General features: G+C 50.0%; 1 protein-coding gene across 1 annotated transcript; it reads left to right on the top strand.

Moving 5' to 3' along the window:
* Positions 1-314: 314 nt before the first annotated feature.
* Positions 315-11,811, top strand: ARHGAP19 (Rho GTPase activating protein 19; the record flags this gene model as incomplete). The annotated part of the gene is made up of 11 exons (XM_010010254.1): positions 315-580; positions 5,109-5,189; positions 5,520-5,729; positions 6,297-6,523; positions 7,037-7,123; positions 8,028-8,093; positions 8,819-9,004; positions 9,715-9,813; positions 10,392-10,484; positions 10,855-10,923; positions 11,414-11,811. Coding segments are annotated over 11 exons (1,441 nt in total), but the record flags the coding sequence as incomplete, so codon positions are not given.
* Positions 11,812-18,713: the final 6,902 nt, after the last annotated feature.

Raw genomic sequence — 18,713 nt, 5'->3', positions numbered from 1 at the left:
AGCGTATCAACCGAGCCACACAGCTCGGTGTGCAGTGAAAGTTCTGCTTGGGTGTTGCCATGTGTTGCATATGTTACCATCACGCTATGGAGTGCTAGTCTTGGGCTGTGTTGTACAAGAAGGCCAGAAATGGTTTTGCTCCAAAGGCAAATGCAAGTGCATTGTGCTGAACACTCACCAAAGACAGATTGTGCTGTTGGTGTCAACTGGTGGCTCCTGTGTCAGCAGATATTTCCTTCAGGGCAGACCAGCTGGCTATAAAAATCAATGCAGTAAGGAGTTACTGGGTTTTATTCTCCTTCCCTCTTTTCCAGTGATGCCATCTGCAGTTTTGTCATCTGCAATGACTCCTCCCTCCGCAGCCAGCCCATCATCTTCAACCCTGACTTCTTTGTGGAAAAGCTGCGCCATGAAAAGCCAGAGGTGTTCACAGAGCTTGTTGTCAGCAACATTACCAGGCTCATTGACTTGCCTGGGGCAGAGCTGGCCCAGCTAATGGGAGAGGAAGACCCAAAGCTGCCTGGGGCAAACAGCACAGCCTCTGGATTTTTTCGTTCTCTGATGTCTCTGAAGCGCAAGGGTGAGTATGGCGTGATGTCTGGTGCCCACATTTAGGGTGATGCTGGCTGTCATCATCTGTTACACATAGTTTACAAAACTTCCAATGTAGGGCTGTTGTTTTAATTCTAGACATGGTAAAGGTAGCTTACCTAACTTCTGGTAAGGCTAACTATCTGTTAACACATACCACTTAGCAGAGCAGTGTCTCAGACACATCCCTTTTCTCATGCCACGTAAGAAATGGAAAAAGCAGGCATCAGTAGAGAATGCCTGCTTCAGGACAGCCTAGTGTTGATGTTGAATGCTTAATACTATAGGGGTTTAAACTCTGGGGATGGCACCTCTAGAAAGGAGCAAAACGCCAGGAGGTTCACCTTGGAAATGTCCTGCCGCTTCTAGAGTACCCTCCTTCTGGGGAGTATTGCTGTGGTTTCTAGAGGTTGGCCTCAATGGTGTGCTCAGTGCAGCGCATTCCACTGAGGTACGGCTTTGGTCCCTGAGTGTTTCTCGTCTGGCTCTGTGGATAGCACTGAGCTGGAGAGGGGTGCCTGAGCAAGCTGCAGAGTCTTCCAACACACACTAATGTGTCCTTGTCTCTCTGCTTGTTTGTGTCCATGGGAATCTGTGCTCTGTTTTCCTTAGATCATTAGCTTTCCTAGTGATGGAATATCAGTAAAGGCATTGGGTTCTATGAAGAACAGTAATGCCCCAGTTTTCCAGGCCACTGCGTTCACTCAAGGCCCACTGTTTCCTTCAGTTGCTGTCCCAGCTCTCTGGAAGGTCTTGTCTGAGCAGCTCAGAAATCTGTAAGCATCTCCCACCCAAATGCCAGTGTCACTCTGATCCACATCCCAATCCAGTGAGTCAGAGACAGAGCTCTGCAGATTGATGCTGTTCAAGCCCATATTCAACCCTGAGAGATGACATACTTGTCTTTCACTCTGAAACAAAATTCAGCTGGAGTTTTCTTCTGCTAAACTGACTATTCTTATCTTCTCTTTCAAGTTCAGGTCTCTTGGTTATGAAACATTAGCCCCAGGCTGCTTCTTAGAAGTCTGAGATTTGCTTTTGAGCACAGTTGTGTTCAGATCTTCTTCTCTTCAATGGCTGGCATTTACCACTGTTTTGCTGTAACTAAAAGGCTGTTATAGGTGTCTGTGTGCCTTCTCCCACCTCTGCCCACACTCAAGAGGAGCCTGGTTCTCCTGCTAAGTTCAGTTAAACCCTCTCACTCATCTAGGCAGAGACTGCCTCCATCTGGGCACCTCTCACATCCCTCATCAGCTCTGGTTTCTAGCTAGACTGGCTGTCTGCTGGCAGAGAAGCCGTGGGTAGCTGCCTTCAGATGTTGGCAGCCTGAGGTTGAACACTTCTAGTTAGTCTTCCCCTTCCTTTGAGCAATTCTGCTGTTGTGAATACCTCTGAGAAGGGAGCTATCACTATGTCCTAGTATGGCTTTTTCTTTTTTTTTTCTTCAACCTTTATATAGTTTCTCTGAGTGTTTCTCATTCTACCAAACCTACTCTTCCACTGTGTTTTGTAAGGACAAGCTCTGCAGCCCCACTGCTCAGGCTGAATTTTCTGGTGGTCGCTTCAGCCCCCCCACTCCTGGCCCAACCAGTGGGAACCTGGTAGATACACTCACCCTGGGCTGGACAGTACTGCAGGGGAAAATCCAGAACACCAAATGAAGTCCTTTAGGTGAGAATTATTCAATATTGCCATCTTGCCTTGCTGCTCCATGATAACAGGTCTTCATAGTGCCCCCAAACTGAAGATAGACCGTGCCTGTACCTGTTAGTGCTCCTGCCTCTGTTCCCAGAGAGTAGCAGGACACTTTTCACTTGACAAACAGAAGTGAAGGAGTAACCAAGTTGAAAGTGTTTTCCTGGTGTCTATAGAAACTTCCATGTGTTTGTCAAAACCTTCTAGGAGAGGCTTGGGAGCCTTCTTTAGCTCGTGTTTTTAAATTATCTGTACTCTGGTGGAGCAGTGCTCTTAGCAGACCTGACATCTCCTACTAACTCTCTTCCCCAAGAGCTCCGCCTTTCCCCATTCAGCCGCCTCCATGGCCATGTGTCTGGGTACAGCTAGGGCGAGCAGATGTTTCCAAGTCTGCTGGCTGCACTCCCAGGCTGCAATGGCAGTGTCTCCCTGCATTGACAGGCACTGTCTGTGAACTCCTTGGCTGAACTCTGAGAAAAAGAAGTTTGTGCCTGCAGAGAAAATCAGTTTCATGTACTGTGTGTTTCATCTTGGAGCCATCATTTGTTTTTCTTTGTGTTAGAGACCAGCTAGAACAAACAGGTTTTATTTCTTCAAAGCCAGAGGCCGAGGACCATAGAGCTCAGAACTGATCAAACTGCAAATACTTACAACTTCTTAGAGCATCAGGAAACTCAACCTCATGCTGTTTCTTAGTTTCAGAAGCAATCATGCAATAACATCTAAGCCTTCCATAACTCAACATCTATTCTCCAGACACAGCTTTCAAGTTACTTTCAGAATCTAATTCTCATTCAGATATCAACTTCTGACTTCAAAAGTAAATATAATTTGCCAGGCCCTGCATGTCTCAAGAAGATGTATTTTCGTCTTCTCTTCCTGGCCACTATTGATTCTATCTGTTGAATGTCTAATGACTTCAGTTTTCTTCAAGGACAAGAATCTTTCGCCAGCCATTCTCTCCCTTCACACTCAAGCCTTTCAGATCCTACATGTGGATCAAGAGTTCATATCACCCTCCTTTCTCCTGCAAGACTGAAGCACGGATGTTATCAGAGGGAGGTCAGAAAGTTCTTGATTTAACAGAAGGCTAGAGTTCCTGGTGGCTTACTGTGTATCTCAGAAGTCGTGGAAGAAAGTGGAACATTCTTCAGGTGGAATAAATTTAGTTGCACAGGAAGGCTGCTAGAGAAGTGCACAGGGTTAACCAGTTCTTTCCCACGTGCTGTGGGCATCAACGCCACAGAACATTAACGTCTGTAGTACAACAGACCAAAAGCTAGTAAAATCAAAATGTGCTGTTGAGGGTGGGGGGGAGGGAAAGCTAAGAGAAAGCTTGTGGAGGAGATAACTTTTATCAGACCAGCCAATGCACTGTTTGGATTGATAGGCTATCAGTTGTAACAGAAGCGAAATCTTCAGCCACAGAAAACTGGGGTGCAGATGCCCAACTTGCCCTCAGAAGTGGCCCATGCTCCTGTCAGTCTCGTCATGGAGAAAGGAGAAATATTCTTTTCTTAAGTCTGTTGGCTCTTTGAAGCCTTAATGCAAGGGCAGGACAAAGCAGCTCTGTGCCTGGTTCCAGTTTTCAGTCCCAGTCATCATGTTGTGGTATCATCTGTCCAGCATCTTGTATCTAGCTGCAGTCAAAATCTGCATGCATTTGAGGGAAGAACAGGTGCTCAGGGCTCTGGCTGCTGCCAGTGAAGCCCTTGGGTGTTGCCTCAGTGTTCTGAGGGACAGAGCATGCTGGCTGTGTGTATCTGATAGAAAAAGCCTTTCACCAGCAAGACTGCATTTATTAGAAAATACTGTCCTGCTGCATAACCACTGTCTTACCTAGGAAGTCCCTATCTGGACAGGAGCGTTTTCTGCATTGGTTCAATGAGTGCCCTTTAATTAGATGGGCGTCTCATCTAACATTTCCTCCGATGCAAGCATCTCCTTCCTTTCAGCTCAGTTGCTTCTATCTTCTTTTGGGGCTGTACCCTCTGTTATTTGCTAGACTTCTGGATCTGGCAGCTCCTGCCCCTCTGTAACAGCCACATGAGATGAAAGCAAACTCCAGGAGTGAAAGGACCTGTCAGTGTTTCATATGGAGAAGGACCCAGCTCATTGTTATGCTACTGTCCTTCTTTTTTATAATTCTTCCTTGTTCAGCCTTTGTATTTTACTGTACTCAGGCCAGGGCAGCTCACATGGAAGAAAGATTCACTGGGATCAGGGAATTCCAGGGATTACCCGTCCCCAAAAAGGAGGCCAGTGTAAGCCAGTCGGATCATGTTTGCTTTCCCCAGTCGTGCTTGTTTCTCTCCCACAGACTCATAGCTGCACCTCTTCTTTCTGCTTCACTCCATGTCAAGCCAGCGAGGATTAATCTGGACTTAACTTCCCAGGTACAGAGTCTGCCAATGCAGCAGGCACCCAGGCAGTCCAGGCTGTCACATCTGCCCTTCCCACTTTGGTCTTTCCATAAGTTCAGGCTTGCAGATGATATGCCCTTTAAAACTGAAGCATCTGTTCTGGTGTTGTTTTCTTTTCAGGAGCTATAGAATGTTTGCTTTAGCTGATAAAAAACTGTAATTAAGCTGAGGTAAGAAGCACAATGATGAAGTCCTTCTAAGTACAGCATGGTGAGATGAAATGACTTATTTTGGAGTGCTTGTGATACCTCACATCTGTGGGAGTCCTTGTGACCTTCACCCTTAGCGTTTTGGGCACTGGTCTTTGCATGCTAAGATACTGTTCTTTGGGGACCACTCACCTCTGTGGCTGTTGGGTTCTGAGTTGCCTGAATACATTCGTTATTGTCTGTTCTGCAGAGAAAGGGGTGGTGTTTGGCTCACCGCTGACAGAAGAAGGCATTGCCCAGGTTTCCCAACTAATTGAGTATCTGCACAAAAGTAAGTGACTCTGTCTTGCTGTCTTCCTATCCCGAGGGGTATCTGTCCTGTCCACCTCAGGTCTCATGCAGAGACAGTAAAAAGCTCTGAGATCTCCAGCAGCAGGAGTCTGGGGCTCTGTTCCCCAGAGTTGCCTAGCAGATATGTTTATCTGTTCCCTCTGTGCAGGGACTTTTTCTACTGATGGAGCCAGCTTGAAGTCATGTCTCTCAATGCAGTTCATTGAGATTTGCTGTCAAGCTCTGGAAAGGGGAGGGAACTGCTTTGGTAAGAAGATAGGAATCAGCCTCTTGTTAATCAGTGGCCTGTTTTCTCCTCTCTGCCAAGCAGATCTAAGAGCAGAAGGCTTGTTTCGGGTGCCAGGCAACAGCATCAGGCAACAGATCCTAAAGGATGCTCTGAACAGCGGTACAGATATTGACCTGGATTCTGGGGAATTTCATTCAAATGATGTGGCCACCTTGCTCAAGATGTTCCTGGGTGAATTACCAGAGCCACTGCTCACACACAAGCACTTCCATGCCCACCTCAAAATTGCAGGTGAGTGATCAACAAGAGGCAGACATGAGCAGAGGGAATGAAACTATCCTTCTCAAAAGCTGGTAGTGCTACAGAGCTGCACACTAGGTTGTGGAAGTGTAATCCTTGAAGGCAGAGTAAGAATGAATCTTCCTACCGTCTCAGACTAATGGTGGAAAGACTGGAGGAGAAAATCCTAAGGAATAAGACAGATTGTCTACCCCAGTCTTTCCAGCAGTAAACAGATACTTACAGGACTCGAGACCACATTGGTAACCTGGGTCTCCATCTTTTTTAAGCCTGGGGTGTCTCCTGAGCAAGATGTGGCTTCTGTGTACTTAATAGCTACTACTGAACTACCTTATGTGAACTTCTCCATCTTGCCTTCAGCCCATCACAACTCTTAGCAATTGTGTTGTCCTCTGGAAGGAGTACCACATATTAACACATCAGCTTGGGAGCTGGGGGGAGAGAGCTGTGTGGGAGTTTGGAGATGTAAATATGAAGAGGGAAGGGTAACCACTGCAATAGGCCTGCTGTTAGGGAATGTAACGTGTGTCCTTCATGTTCTGCCTTGTGATTTGGCAGACCTGACGCTGTTTGATGAGAAGGGCAATAAGACCAGCACTCCAGACAAAGAGCGCCAAATTGAAGCCCTCCAGCTGCTCTTTCTGATCCTTCCCGCACCCAATCGCAGTCTGCTCAAACTGCTGCTGGACTTGCTCTACCAGACTGCCAAGAAGCAGGACAAGAACAAGATGTCTGCCCACAATCTTGCCCTCATGTTTGCACCCCACATCCTCTGGCCCAGAAATGTGAGCAGTGCCACAGTATCTGCGGGTGGGATGTTGCAAGATAGAAGGAAGAGGGGAAGAACCAAGATGGGAAGATGAAGTACTGATATAGTGATATGAGGGTTGGAGGGTGGGATGGTGAGGTGGAGCTTCCTGGCAGGGCTCAGTACTAGTGTTCAGTTCTAACCTGCTGTAGGTTTGATTTGCAACTGATGCTTCATCTTTTTCAGTACAACTGAAAGCACAGCACAGTCCTGCTTCTTTTAAGAATAACTCCAGAGAAACCTTGCAGATCTCTTTTGTGCTGGTTGTGAACTGTTTGGCCCCCAGCAGTCTAGTTCTCTTCCTCTCAGAGCAGCTTTGGCTCTGTGAGCTCTGCTTGTTGGTATACTCTGAGCCCTGCCTGCCTGTCTCCTCAGAGCAGGTCTTCTGCTGAGGCACTGTGTGTCTATGTCCCAGAGACAGCAAGGGCAGCAGGGACTCTTCCTCCTCCCCTTTTAACTGCTGTTGCCTTTGGCTGTCTCCCCTTGCCAGGTGACAGCAAATGACCTTCAGGAGAATATCACAAAGCTAAACAATGGTGTGACCTTCATGATCAAACACTCTCAGAAGCTCTTCAAGGTAAAGTGTGCTTTGGGGTCTTTGTTTGAGACTGAATGCCCCTTGTCCAGACAGATCCCAAATGTCAAGTGTGTGTTCCAGGTGCTCTCTTCTGCAGTAGGAGAAGGTCTTCTACAGGAAACTATTCCTTTAGTGAGCAGGGAGGAGGTCTTTTCTGGGCAGGCAGCCCAGGAGGAGGAAGACATCGCAGGGGTGACTTTGCCTGGCAGGTCAGCAGCACGGTGCAGTGTAACACCACCCTCTGCTGGACACCCAGCACGTGCTGCCCGCCTGGGAAATGGGGCTCCTGGGGCCGTGGAGCCACAAGACTCCTCTTGGGATCTTCCAGGATAAGGAAACTGGAGGGGCCTCTCCTGGATGAGTGCTGCCAAGAGCTGAATGCCTTATACAGTGGGTCATTTTGTTGTGAACTTCTCTGACAGTGGTTGTCAACCCACTGCTGTAACAGGAACCCCTGCAGTCTTGGGCTCCTGTCTAGTTCAGAGCAGGGGGCTGTGGTAGGACAGTCAGGAGTGTGAGGCTTTCTGCAGGTTCCCCCTAGGAGGTGTTTCTGCAACAGGCAGTCTCTTGACTTCTCAGGACCTTCCTCATCACTGTAGGCAGCTGCTCTCTACAGAGTCCTCCATAGGAAGTTCCCCTTCTGCCCCCTTTCTCAGGCCCCTCTTTGGCCAGCTCAGAGCTGGGAGAATTGCTTGGAGAAAGTTCCTGTGGAACCCTGCTCTTACTCTGTGTTCCACTTGTGCTGGTTGCCTGCATCAAAGGGAACTGCACTGGGGACATGAAATCCCATTGCTTTGTCTGCCCTGAACAGCTGAGTCTTGATGGAAGTGGTTTGTGTGGTATGGTTGAAAGGCAGCTCTTGCTGGAGCCACACATACTGAACATACTTTGCTCATTGTCACAGGCCCCAGCATACATCCGGGAGTGTGCCAGGCTGCACTATCTGGGATCCAGAGCCCACACATCAAAGGTAAGGTCAGCAAATGCAGCGCCTGCTCTCCATGAAGGCAGAGGCTGTAGTACTATGAATGGATTCTTGTGAGTGAAAGAAGCTGAAAACAAACCAAGTCATGAGAGGATCTCGGAGAGCAGGAGCGAGGGAACCATATGGTGTGGTAGTGCAGGTGGCTGCATTAGGGAAATTGGTCAGAGTTGAAGCATCTGTTAATCAAAAGCACAGGGAAAGCAAGCTACCAGCCCCTGTTTAGCAGCAAACCTGCTCTCTGTGCCCAGTACATGCAGCACCTGCTCCTTCATGGGGTTGTGCCTTCCAAACAGGCAGAACTGCTGCAGTGGCCAGGCTGCTTGGAAGAGGGGCTGGGATAAAGGCTTCTTGCTGCCACCGGGACCAATTTGTCTCTGTCTTGCCAGTAAATGCTTCCCTGCCTCCTATAGTTGCAGAAAAGGGAAGATGCGTTGCAAGGAGCTGCACTGACCCTTCTCAAGCCTGGAAGGGCTTCTGCAGCTGGTATCTGTGAGGGGAGGGAAGAAGCAATGGGGTCACCTTTGCATTGCTGTCACCTCTTCCTGGCACAGGGCCTGCTGGTGCAGTGCTGCTGCAGAGGGGTAGGGAAAACACAGCCCTGTGCATTCACTGGGGTTGAGTCAGCTCATGAGACTCTTCCCAGCCTGGCTCAGATGGGTGGCTCATTTGGATTAAAGCATGGCAAGCAACTGCTGTCTCCGCTTTCCCAGGATGACCTGGATTTGCTGACATCTGGCTCGAAGGAGCTGCAGCCCCTCAAGTCTCAGAAGCGAAGCCGACTGGACACTTGCCATCAGGAGGAGACCCAGCAGCGCACGGAGGAGGCACTGAAGGAGCTCTTCCGTCATGTCAACAATATGCCTGACTCTGCAAAGAAGAAGAAGCTTATCCGGCAGGTAGTGTGGGAACAAAAAATATCTTTGGGGTGTGCTTGTCAGCACAATTCTGGGCTGAAGGCAGGGCCTTCTTGAGAGCTACTCCTAATCCTAGGCAGGCTGAGGAGCTGGGCTTTGAGCTGTGTAAGGGGCAAAGCTGTAAGAAGGCAGGGGAGGAAGCTGCTTGTCCTGGATGTGGCTGACCATGGAGCTTGCTGCATCAAGTTGTGCTTTGAGCAATCTGTTTTCCAAGCCAGGGACTTTCCAGTCAGCAATTCCTCAGTCCTGATCATGGCCTTCTTCCCTCAAAAGGAAGAGTCTTGTCCCTTCTTGCCTGCAGGGAGTGGACAGACTGGTCTTCTCTCAGTCCCATGAGCATTTCCAACCAACCTGCTGCTCCCGAGAGACTGGTTGATATGGTCAGCATGGTCATGGTTGCCAGTCTCCAGATGCTGCCCAACCCCCTTTCTGCTCCAACACCTTCTTCTTTTGGCTAATCTGGTAGTGAGCACAAAGCAGCCTCACACTCAAACTCCCTGTAATCCTGGGTTGGAGATGTCACCTTCCTCTGCTTTATTCTCCCTGCAGCAGTGAACTGCTCCTCCCTTTTGTGGTGCTGAATAGGCAAACTGAGTTCTAGGCAGAGGGCAACAGGTAGAGCAGCACACAACAGCAAGGGGCTGGTGTAATTGTAAGAGTAACTGTGCTAACATACTCATGTTTCTTCCTAGTTTAATAAGCACCGTACAGCTCTGACTCCTGGCTCTGAGGTACCCACATCCCCAGCACCACGACGCACCCGCTCACGCTCCTTCAGCGGCCTCATTAAGGTAAAGGCATCCTCTGACCCATGCTCTCTGCTGTGAGTTTCTGATATTGCTCTCTGCTTCTGCCTTGCCCTTGCTTGAATGAGATTCTCAAAGGGTAGCGACTGTTCAGAATATTGGCTGCCAAGGAACACAGATCCACTGGGGACAGAAAAGGCAGCACAGTGACAATAAAACCTTGTTAGTATGAAGTGTAATTATATATAAAACACGTGGCTGTAGGATCTGTGCATCTTTTTGAAGGACTGATTGCTTCCCAAGATGAGATGAGGACTGACAGGGAGCTGGTCATGTAGTCTAGCATGTTAGTACACTGTAGGCTGCCCCACAGCAGCATGTACCTGCTTATCACAGGCTGGGCTCCTGGCCAGGTCTCAGGTCAGCTCCCAAACCCTTCACAATCAGGCTGGCTCAGCATAGTGGCACAGTGTTTCAGATGGTTCTACAGTCTTTGTCCCAGCTTGGCTTCCTTTTTTCTTTCCCAGCATCCAACTGCTTGCCAGCAATGCATCCTGTTCCTTCCCTTTCCTTTTCACTTTGCACTCTAATCACTAGACAACAGCCCTCTCTTCTTACGGCAGCGGAAAGTTCTGGGAACCCCAGTTATCCTGGAGAGAAAGAGCAGGGATACCACACCGGAGCCTGAGCGAATCAGCAAAGAGAATGTGCATCTGGTAAGAGCTGCTCCCAGCACTGCTGAAGCTGCTGGTGGGGAAGTGTGTGAGGGATGTTTGAGTTTAATTTCGGTGCTCATTTCAGTGATCCTTGGGGACCTGCATGCTCTCTCTGCACAAGAAAAGGTTTCCAAGTTTGTTCTGTATAATCTTGGGCTTGGGAAGCTGCTGTAAGAGCAGAGCAGATGGCAAGAACAGCATTGGGACAGGGGTGGCAGCACTAGGCCTCCACTTCAGTGTTGCCCCTCTGTCTGTGCTCCTGCCCTGGGGACCATGAGTGGATTTAAGCGATAGCTGCTCTCTGGTGGTACAGGCTATGGCTGCCACTTCATTCCCCAGCTCTCTACTCCTGTTCCCTTCTCTTGTCCAGTTACAGAAATGTGGATCCCCTGCTCACATGTGTCAAGCGAAGCTGAAATCTTTGGAGGGCCGGAAAGAGGTGAGACACATTCCTTCCTGTGGGGAACCTGGCCTGCTGGGCTCTGATGCCTGCAGAGGTGATGGCAACACATAAGGCTCTATGACAGCTGCTGTTCCCTGGCTTGTAACAGTCTGCTCCACACCAAACTGCAGGCAATTGACATGCTGGAAGCCAGGCCTTAAAGGATTTCACCCAAGCAGGTGTGTACAGCCCTCCTACCTGTGAGGTAGCAGGGTGACTGTCACAGGAAGCAGAGGGAAGCTGGCAGCACAGCATTGTCCTAATATACTGTCAGTATAGCAGCAGGATAAGAGGTTAGTGCAGCCCAAGACCGACTGCTCTATTTGTCCCTTCGTGTTCACTGCTTCTTGTCTAGCGTTCTGCTTTGGTAAAAGGTGTGGGACAGACTTCAGGGGGGAAGCCTTGCAGGGAGAGGACAGCATGTCAACCTTTTCTTGTGTGGTATTGTGTGTCTCAAGCATTCCATTGCTCTAATTCTCTGCTCCAGGAATCCTGCAGACGCATGCGAACCCGCCTGCTTTCCAAGGATTCATCATCCCTCTGACTCGCCTCGCACCAAGGCACGGGTGGGGAATGCCCAGCCTTGCAAGCTGTGAATCATGTGCTGCACGGAGAGGGGAGTGCTGCAGGCTCACGGCAACCCTCCCCAGCATGGCAGCGCTCTTGAAACTGGACCTTTGCAAGGACTGCAGGGACTTGTTTCTTTGTGTATATAAATTGTATTTCATCCTACTATGGGGCAAACCACTATCTAACCAAAACTTGTGCAGCATGTCTGACCTGCTGGCTCTGGGAAGAGCAGGAGTGCTTGCTTACAAGGAGAGCTCTCCGCATTGAGGGGCCCTGTATGCACTCCCAGCTTTCTCTGCAATGTTGCTAGGCTGTGTTTTTCTTGCTTTTCTGCTCTGAGTTTTTAACACGTTGGCTTGTTTTTGCTTCCCCCCTGAGTCTGTTAGCACTGAGAACGATGGACTCCAACCTTCATCTGCATCCTGACAGCTAATCTTACCTCCAGGACTCCTCTGGGGCCATGCCCTCCTCTGCTCCCTGTAAGCTCTCTCTGCCCTGCTGTCCCTGAAGGGCTGGAGTGCACAAACGGTACACAGCACAGGATGGGCATGGGAGGAGAGGCTCTGAAAGCTGCCATTTCAACTGGAGCCAGGGGAAAGTGGCTTCCCCAATAAACTTATCCCTCTGATTCAGCTTGAGCTGGAGGCAGCCCTTGCTTACTGCCTGCATGTTTCCATGGCACAGCTCTGCCTGATGAGCAAGGACTGTCTGCTTTGGCATGCTGGAGTGTTGGCTCAGGGAGGCTAAGCTGAGTGGGGCTGGCAAGGAGGCTGGCAAAGGCTGTCTGGGGCAGAACAGCTCAGCCTCTGGAAGCTGGGGTGTCTGGGGCAGACAGTCTTGTGCTGTGTCCAGCACAGGAGCAGCATGAGAGGCAGGGCAGGGCTCCAGCCATTTGTGATCTGCTGCAAATGGTGCCAAAGACTTTGGCTTAAGATATCGGGATGGCTGGTCAGGCAACTAGTTGATTAGTTAGTCATTAAACTGGGGGAAAGGGCTGGGTCTGGATTCAGCTCTTTGGACTGAGCTGCAGAAATGAGATGAAACCATCTAGATATGGGATAAACCCTCATCACAGCTGGCTAGTATCAGTGGTCTTGTTAAGCTGAAGTGCTCCAATAAGCCAATCGTGCCAAGTACCTGTCTGCAAGCACTCTTGGGTAGGAAACACAGTGGGTCACTACTGTGAAATAAAGATTTAATCAGCTGGGGAACCATCTAAACACTTCTCAGCCCTTCTCGGTGAAGCAAATAATCTCTGGAATCCAATTATAATTGTCTTCTAATCTTTAAGAACCAGCAGCTGGCAGGAGTTAGAGCTCTGTCCTTGACAGCTTTCAGAGACAACTGGTGGCAGGAGGTGTGAATATTGGAATGTGAGCAGGGAGTTCAGTCCAACAGGCTAGAGCTGTCAAAAGAGGCCATTAGAGCCCTGTGCAGCTTAGCTGGAATTTGTCACTTTTACCATGATTTTTGTTTTTCTGAGATACAAAGCATATTCCTCATGCTGCTCGGTCCAAAGGGATGCTCCTGGTACTTTATATGGGGTGCCTGTCCCCAGTCTGACCCCAGATTGGAGGAGCTGCCTTGAAAATGTAGGGGTAGTGGGACTGCAGATGTGTGAGATGGGAGCTGCTGGTGTTAGGATCCTCTGTGGCAGCAGAGAGTGAGCTGGTTCTTCAGGGACTGGGCAGGCAAGGATGCTGTGAGAAAGGGCAGAGGCTTTTTACTGTGGTAGTAGTATGTGCTTTTTGGATGTGTCTGTAATCATTCCCTCAGGAGGCTAAAGCTGTCTATGTGCTCTTCAAAGGGCACCATGGTGTGTTGCTGACTGCTTCTGCACTTCTACCCTGCCCCTGCAATCCATTATTGGTGGAGACCTGGGGATCTTGGCTTTGCCTTTGAACAAAGATGAGACAGAGCCAAAGGCTGAGCAGCAGCACAGGGGGAGTGGGTCTGGTCCTGCCACCTCTGCTCTTACTTTCATCAGGGGTGGTTGCTGGGTGAAGCATTGGTTCATCCTAGCCCTTCTCTCTCCATCGCCCCTAGCTTACTTGAGCATATATCTCTGTATGGGTGTCTGCTTGCAAGACAGTCTTGCTGTTAAGACTAAATACACTGCTCTATATCGACGAGAGGAACATCACTCTTCTATCCCCGTACTGGCTCTAGCTCAGGGACTCCGTCTGGCTTCTGGCACAGCTGAAATTTGCTTAGCTCTAAGAAAAATGATCTATGGGGCATCAGCCTGGCATTCTGCATGTCTCAGATGCCTCTCCTGCCAAAGGGGTGCATGCGTTGTCCACACAGCAGTCCCAGGAGGGGTTTGGTGCCCTGGGCTTAAGCCCATGGTGCTGTTCTCCCGATGCTGAGGGCGGTGGTGGCTAACAGATTTGGCCTCTAGGACCCTTGGCTGTTGCAGTTCCAATGTGCTCACACTGTCTCACAGGCACACCGGAGTTTTAGTCATGCCTGAATGTGTCTCATTTGTCTGCCGTGTGCAGTGACTTACAAAGATGCTTCCTCCCAGAGCAGCCACTAACTGTTCCCAGAGTCTATTGTTTCCAAAGCATTTTTAATCTTTGTCCTTATTTATATATGTTATGTATGTACTGTTTCAGACTGCTGCCTTTCTGTGTGTTCATGTGAAAACCCCATATTAAATGCTTTTATTTTTAGTGGGTTTGTTCCATGGCTTAAGCAGTTTCATTGGGACAGCAAGGACTTGGTGGTACATCCACCTTCAGAAGGAAGGAAATGTCTGCTTAGAACCTCAGAGCTGCTACCTTTAGGTGCAGGGGAGCTTGGTGAGGTGCTGCCCCCACCTGCAGGGGTGGCAGTGGCCTCCATGGCACTAGAGCTTGTTCCGTCTCTGAGACCCTAGCATGATGCAGGGTGCCCAGACAGGCTGTCTTTCCCCCGGAGGTATGAAGTTGGACCTCTCCTTTTCCTGTCTTCCCCTGCTGTCATCTAGGGTGATGGGAAATCAGATGTACAAAGAACGCTTTATATAAATAATGGATCAAATGAATGCATCTTTCTCTGTAGAACTATTCTTCTCTTGCCCCTCTTGGCTGCTGAGGGAGGATGATTTCTGCTTGCATTTTCTCCTTCTTAATAATGGCGTATCAGATTTTATGCAGATTATTTCTCTGTGAAGTTCTTCCACGTTTGAAATGCCCTGGGCTTGCCTGCCATGGTTGAGACACTCATTAACATCCTCTCCGTGCAATTGAAAAACAAGCAGGAGAAGCAAGCAGCACAATACGTTTGAAACCAGCACTGCCTTCCTGCAGGGTGAGCTTCACATGGGCCCTGTTCTCCTCTAGGGCTGCAGTTAGATGTCATGGGACCACTGCATCCCATCTCCCAGACCTTGGGGAGCAGGAGGGGATGTGCCTCTGTGCACTTGAAAGTGGGCATGGAGTCTAGAGAGACATTCTGTTCTTGAAGATGTTGAACAAAGGAATGCAAAAACTCACAATAGCTATTTTGAATACTGCAAACCCAAATATCACCTCCCTGATAAGCTGTGAATCAATGCGACAGCTTTATGTGGCTTACATAATTTAAAAAATTAATAGTTTTCAAACCCTGGAGCCACAACCCAAGCACTTACGCTTGGCTGCAAGTGAAAGGACAGCAGTCACTGGGACCAAACACTGGGTGAAGGTATTTGGAGTGAGATCGCTCAGCTTTCAGTGTTTGCTTTGGCCTGCTACTATTCCTGCACAGCAGTGGCATCACAAAGCAAATAAGCAGTGCTCCTCCCTCATTTCATTAAACAGTTTTTATCTCAAATTGCACAGCACAGGCTTGCAAATAAGTTCTGCAGAGTGTCACTGCTCTCTACATCAATTTTTGCAAGTTGTCTTGATTTTTTTTTAACTGTTCTGCTCTGGTTCGGAGTTGAAATAAGATGTGTTTTCTCTCTTGAATTATCATGTGTGGCTGGGAGCTGTCATGCTGCTGCTGCATCTCACTGCCTAGGGCAACAGTGTAGACAAGAAGCATGAGTGCTGCTAGCGATAGATGTTGGCATCAGCCAGGCCCCAGTTATCAGGCTTTACAATCTCATTGGCTTGGATTAACTAATATTTTTTCATGGAGTGAATAAATTACCATGTTTAGTTCTGTTTGCTCATCCCCCCACGAAGGGTTTTGTGCTGAAGCTCATCAATTGTGCAGGCACATAGATGCCAGCATCTCTGTGCTGGGTCCTGCACTGACCTTCCTCCTCTGCTGTGGAGCAGGGTGGGATCTCCGCTGGTGCCAGGTCTCCAGCCCAGCTTTGTTCCTGGGAAATGCCCATGCAGAAGGAATGTGGTGAGATTGCTTCTGGGCTCCTGTGTCTTGATGCAAGGAGAAGCTGTCCCCAGCCATACATCATGGGGTGAGATTCAGATATGTCCCAGCATCGGCCTTCAAGGTGCTGAGTTCAGTCTGGGTTGGGGGGAACAGCTTTCCTTTCCTTGCTGAGTCCCAGCTGGAGTAGGCATTACTGCTCATCCTTCCCCAGTCCCACCTCTCCTGGATTAAACAAGGCTCCTCTCCCAGGCTAAACTAGGCTCCCCTGCCTTGCTGCTGGGATTTACAAACCCACCACACAGCCCTCCTTTGGGGTGCCTTACACGACATTTTAAACCTGGCTTCTTTTGCACCAGAGAGGAGAACTGGGTCCCACTTTACTTCTGGCTGAAGCTGCTGGGGTTGAAAATTGGGATGAAGAGAGGTCCAAACCTGCCTTGGCCATCATGGCTGTGTGTAACTGGGTGCATGCACAGGTCTATGATATGGGAGGGAGGGTGTGTGCGTTGGCCTGAGGTTGTTTTGGGGTTTGTTTCTTCCAACGTTTTTGCTTACAAAACCTGAGCCTTGCTCCCCTGGGGAGCCAGGATGTCAGCGACCTCTTGCACAAGAGCCTCTGGCTCCATTGTGCCTCGCCAAGGCCGTTCTGCAGCAGCAGCGCAAGAGGGGGCTGGCAGCACACACTGCGGGATGGGACCACCTACCCGCCCTGCAGCACCCGGGGGCCCTCGGGCCAGATGTGCCTGGAGGGTGCCTGGTTCTTCCTCCCTGGCTGCACCTGGGGGATGAAGCGGGGTAGGAAGCTGGGTCTATAAATAGAGTGAACAAGAGCATAGAGCACAGAGAAGGCGAGGGAAGAGGCTGTGGGGGGATGCCCTCCTACAACTGACAAGTATCAACTCTGCAGGTAGCCCCTCACATGTTCCTCCAGCTCTAGTGAGAGTCTCTGCGCACATCTGGGGCTGTGCAGAGCTGTCATAAGGCAAGCTAAACCCTTTCCTTTTCTTCAAGTTATTTTTGCGACTGGTATCCTGCCATCCTTCAGAGCCAGACCCTGGTAGCCAGTCACTCAGTCTCATGACGTTGGAGCTGCTGTTCCTTCCTGCAGCATGGGGACTCTGAAAGTGCCTCCTCTCCAGTGTGGGAATTAGGTAATGGAGGCAAAGTGGGGCTGGCACCAGCTCTCCCATCCCACATTGCACAGAATCTGACTTTCTTCCAGCCTGTAGTAGGTTGTAAGTCTGTAAGGGCTGGGGGAGGAGGAATGAGGATGTGGAGACACATGCTCACAGCTGCAGGACCGCTAAAGCGCAGACAGGCTGCCCACACCTGCGGAAGCACAGTGAGCCTAAGTGGGCACACAGCTCATTGATTGCATCCCAGCGTGGGACCAGCTGCCAGCTAGATCCGTAAATACAGAGCAGAGGCAAGCTTGAGGCAAGCGCATCTTCATTAGCAAAATCAGGACAGAGCTGCTGCCTCCTGCATCCATCAGGCTGAGGCACTCCTTATTTCTCAGGCTAGATGGCTTCCCAGCTCAGGGATGTCAGTGCAACGGGGACTGCTATAAGTGAAAGGAGTTGCTGGGAACAAGCCCTGTTCCTCTAACAACAAACCTCGGTGTCTCTGCTCACCCCATAGCCAAGGTCATCAGCTGAATCCTGAAAGCCCACCTGCTCCTATTGGGAGGCACGGTTTTATGTTGGAGAAGCTGCAGTTTACAGCACTATGGAGAAATACGTTGGATGCGCTTGGCAACAGCAAATGGGAAGTTAGTCTATTAAACAGTAAATTATCCCTTCAATGCATCTTCATTGAGGAAGGTTAATGAGTGGCTCCAGGCAGAGCGAGCAGGGAAGAGCGAGTGTGTACGCACAGTGCAGATGTGGAACAACTGCTACATCTGGGGATCCCGAGTCCCTGATCCCATGCTGCACCAACAATGGTGTTCCCATGTGCGAGGCACTTCTCAAACACCTCCTCGCGTGTGGTTTATTCAAACCAGCTTGTGCTGTGCTGCAGAGCTCCCCGGCGGTTGGTGTGTCCAGCCAGGAACAGCATCTCCCCATCTGCATCTGGGCTGCTCGGCACAAATGTTTTTCTTGTGGGCTAGATCCGGTTTTGGGAACCCAGGGTGCTTGGCCCCTCTGCTCAGCTGCACCATGAAGGAGGGATATGGTGCCTTGTGGGCTGTTCTCCTCCTTCAAGTGTTCAAGGCAGCAGGACAGGCTAGGCTTCTCCTGCTTGGATGGTCCCTGATACATGAAGCTGGGCCAATGTAAGTGGGCTTCAGCATTTCCCACATCATCCTGGAGGACCTTATGGGTGCTGTTCCCTTCACTTGGTCCTAGTGGTGAGGTCCCCAGGCAGTGAAGTTGACTGCTCTCCTGCAGTCAGTGGGGCTGTGTTCGCAGAGCGATGCTGGCCATGTTTGTGGGGTGATGCTGGCACAGGATGATGCTGGCCGTGTTTGCAGGGTGATGCTGGCACAGGATGGTGCTGGCCACATTCACAGGGTGATGCTGGCAGTGCTCAGAGGGTGATGCTGGCAGTGCTCAGAGGGTGATGCTGGCAGTGTTCATGGGGTGATGTTGGCACCGTTTGCAGGGTGATGCTGGCAGTGTCTGCAGGGCAATGTTGGTGGTGTCTGGAAGGTGATGCTGGCAGTTCACAGGGCAACACTGGCAGTGTTTGCAGGGCAATGCTTTTGCCTTTTGCCAGGGCTTTGTCCCTGGAGAGATGCCAGAAAGAGCTCATCGCAGCCCTGCCTGATGCTGCTGCTGACCAAGTGAGATCTACTGTGACCTCAGCACCCCGGCTGCCCACAGCAGCCCATAATAGACCCATCAAGGACATTGTTGTGCTGCACAAGCCCAACAGGTGCCCTGACGGGGCCAACCCACTGGCCCGCT

Source organism: Nestor notabilis, unplaced genomic scaffold, assembly GCF_000696875.1.
Source record: "Nestor notabilis isolate BGI_N333 unplaced genomic scaffold, ASM69687v1 scaffold4492, whole genome shotgun sequence".
NCBI lineage: Eukaryota > Metazoa > Chordata > Aves > Psittaciformes > Psittacidae > Nestor > Nestor notabilis.
This window is presented reverse-complemented; position numbering and strand designations above follow the sequence as displayed.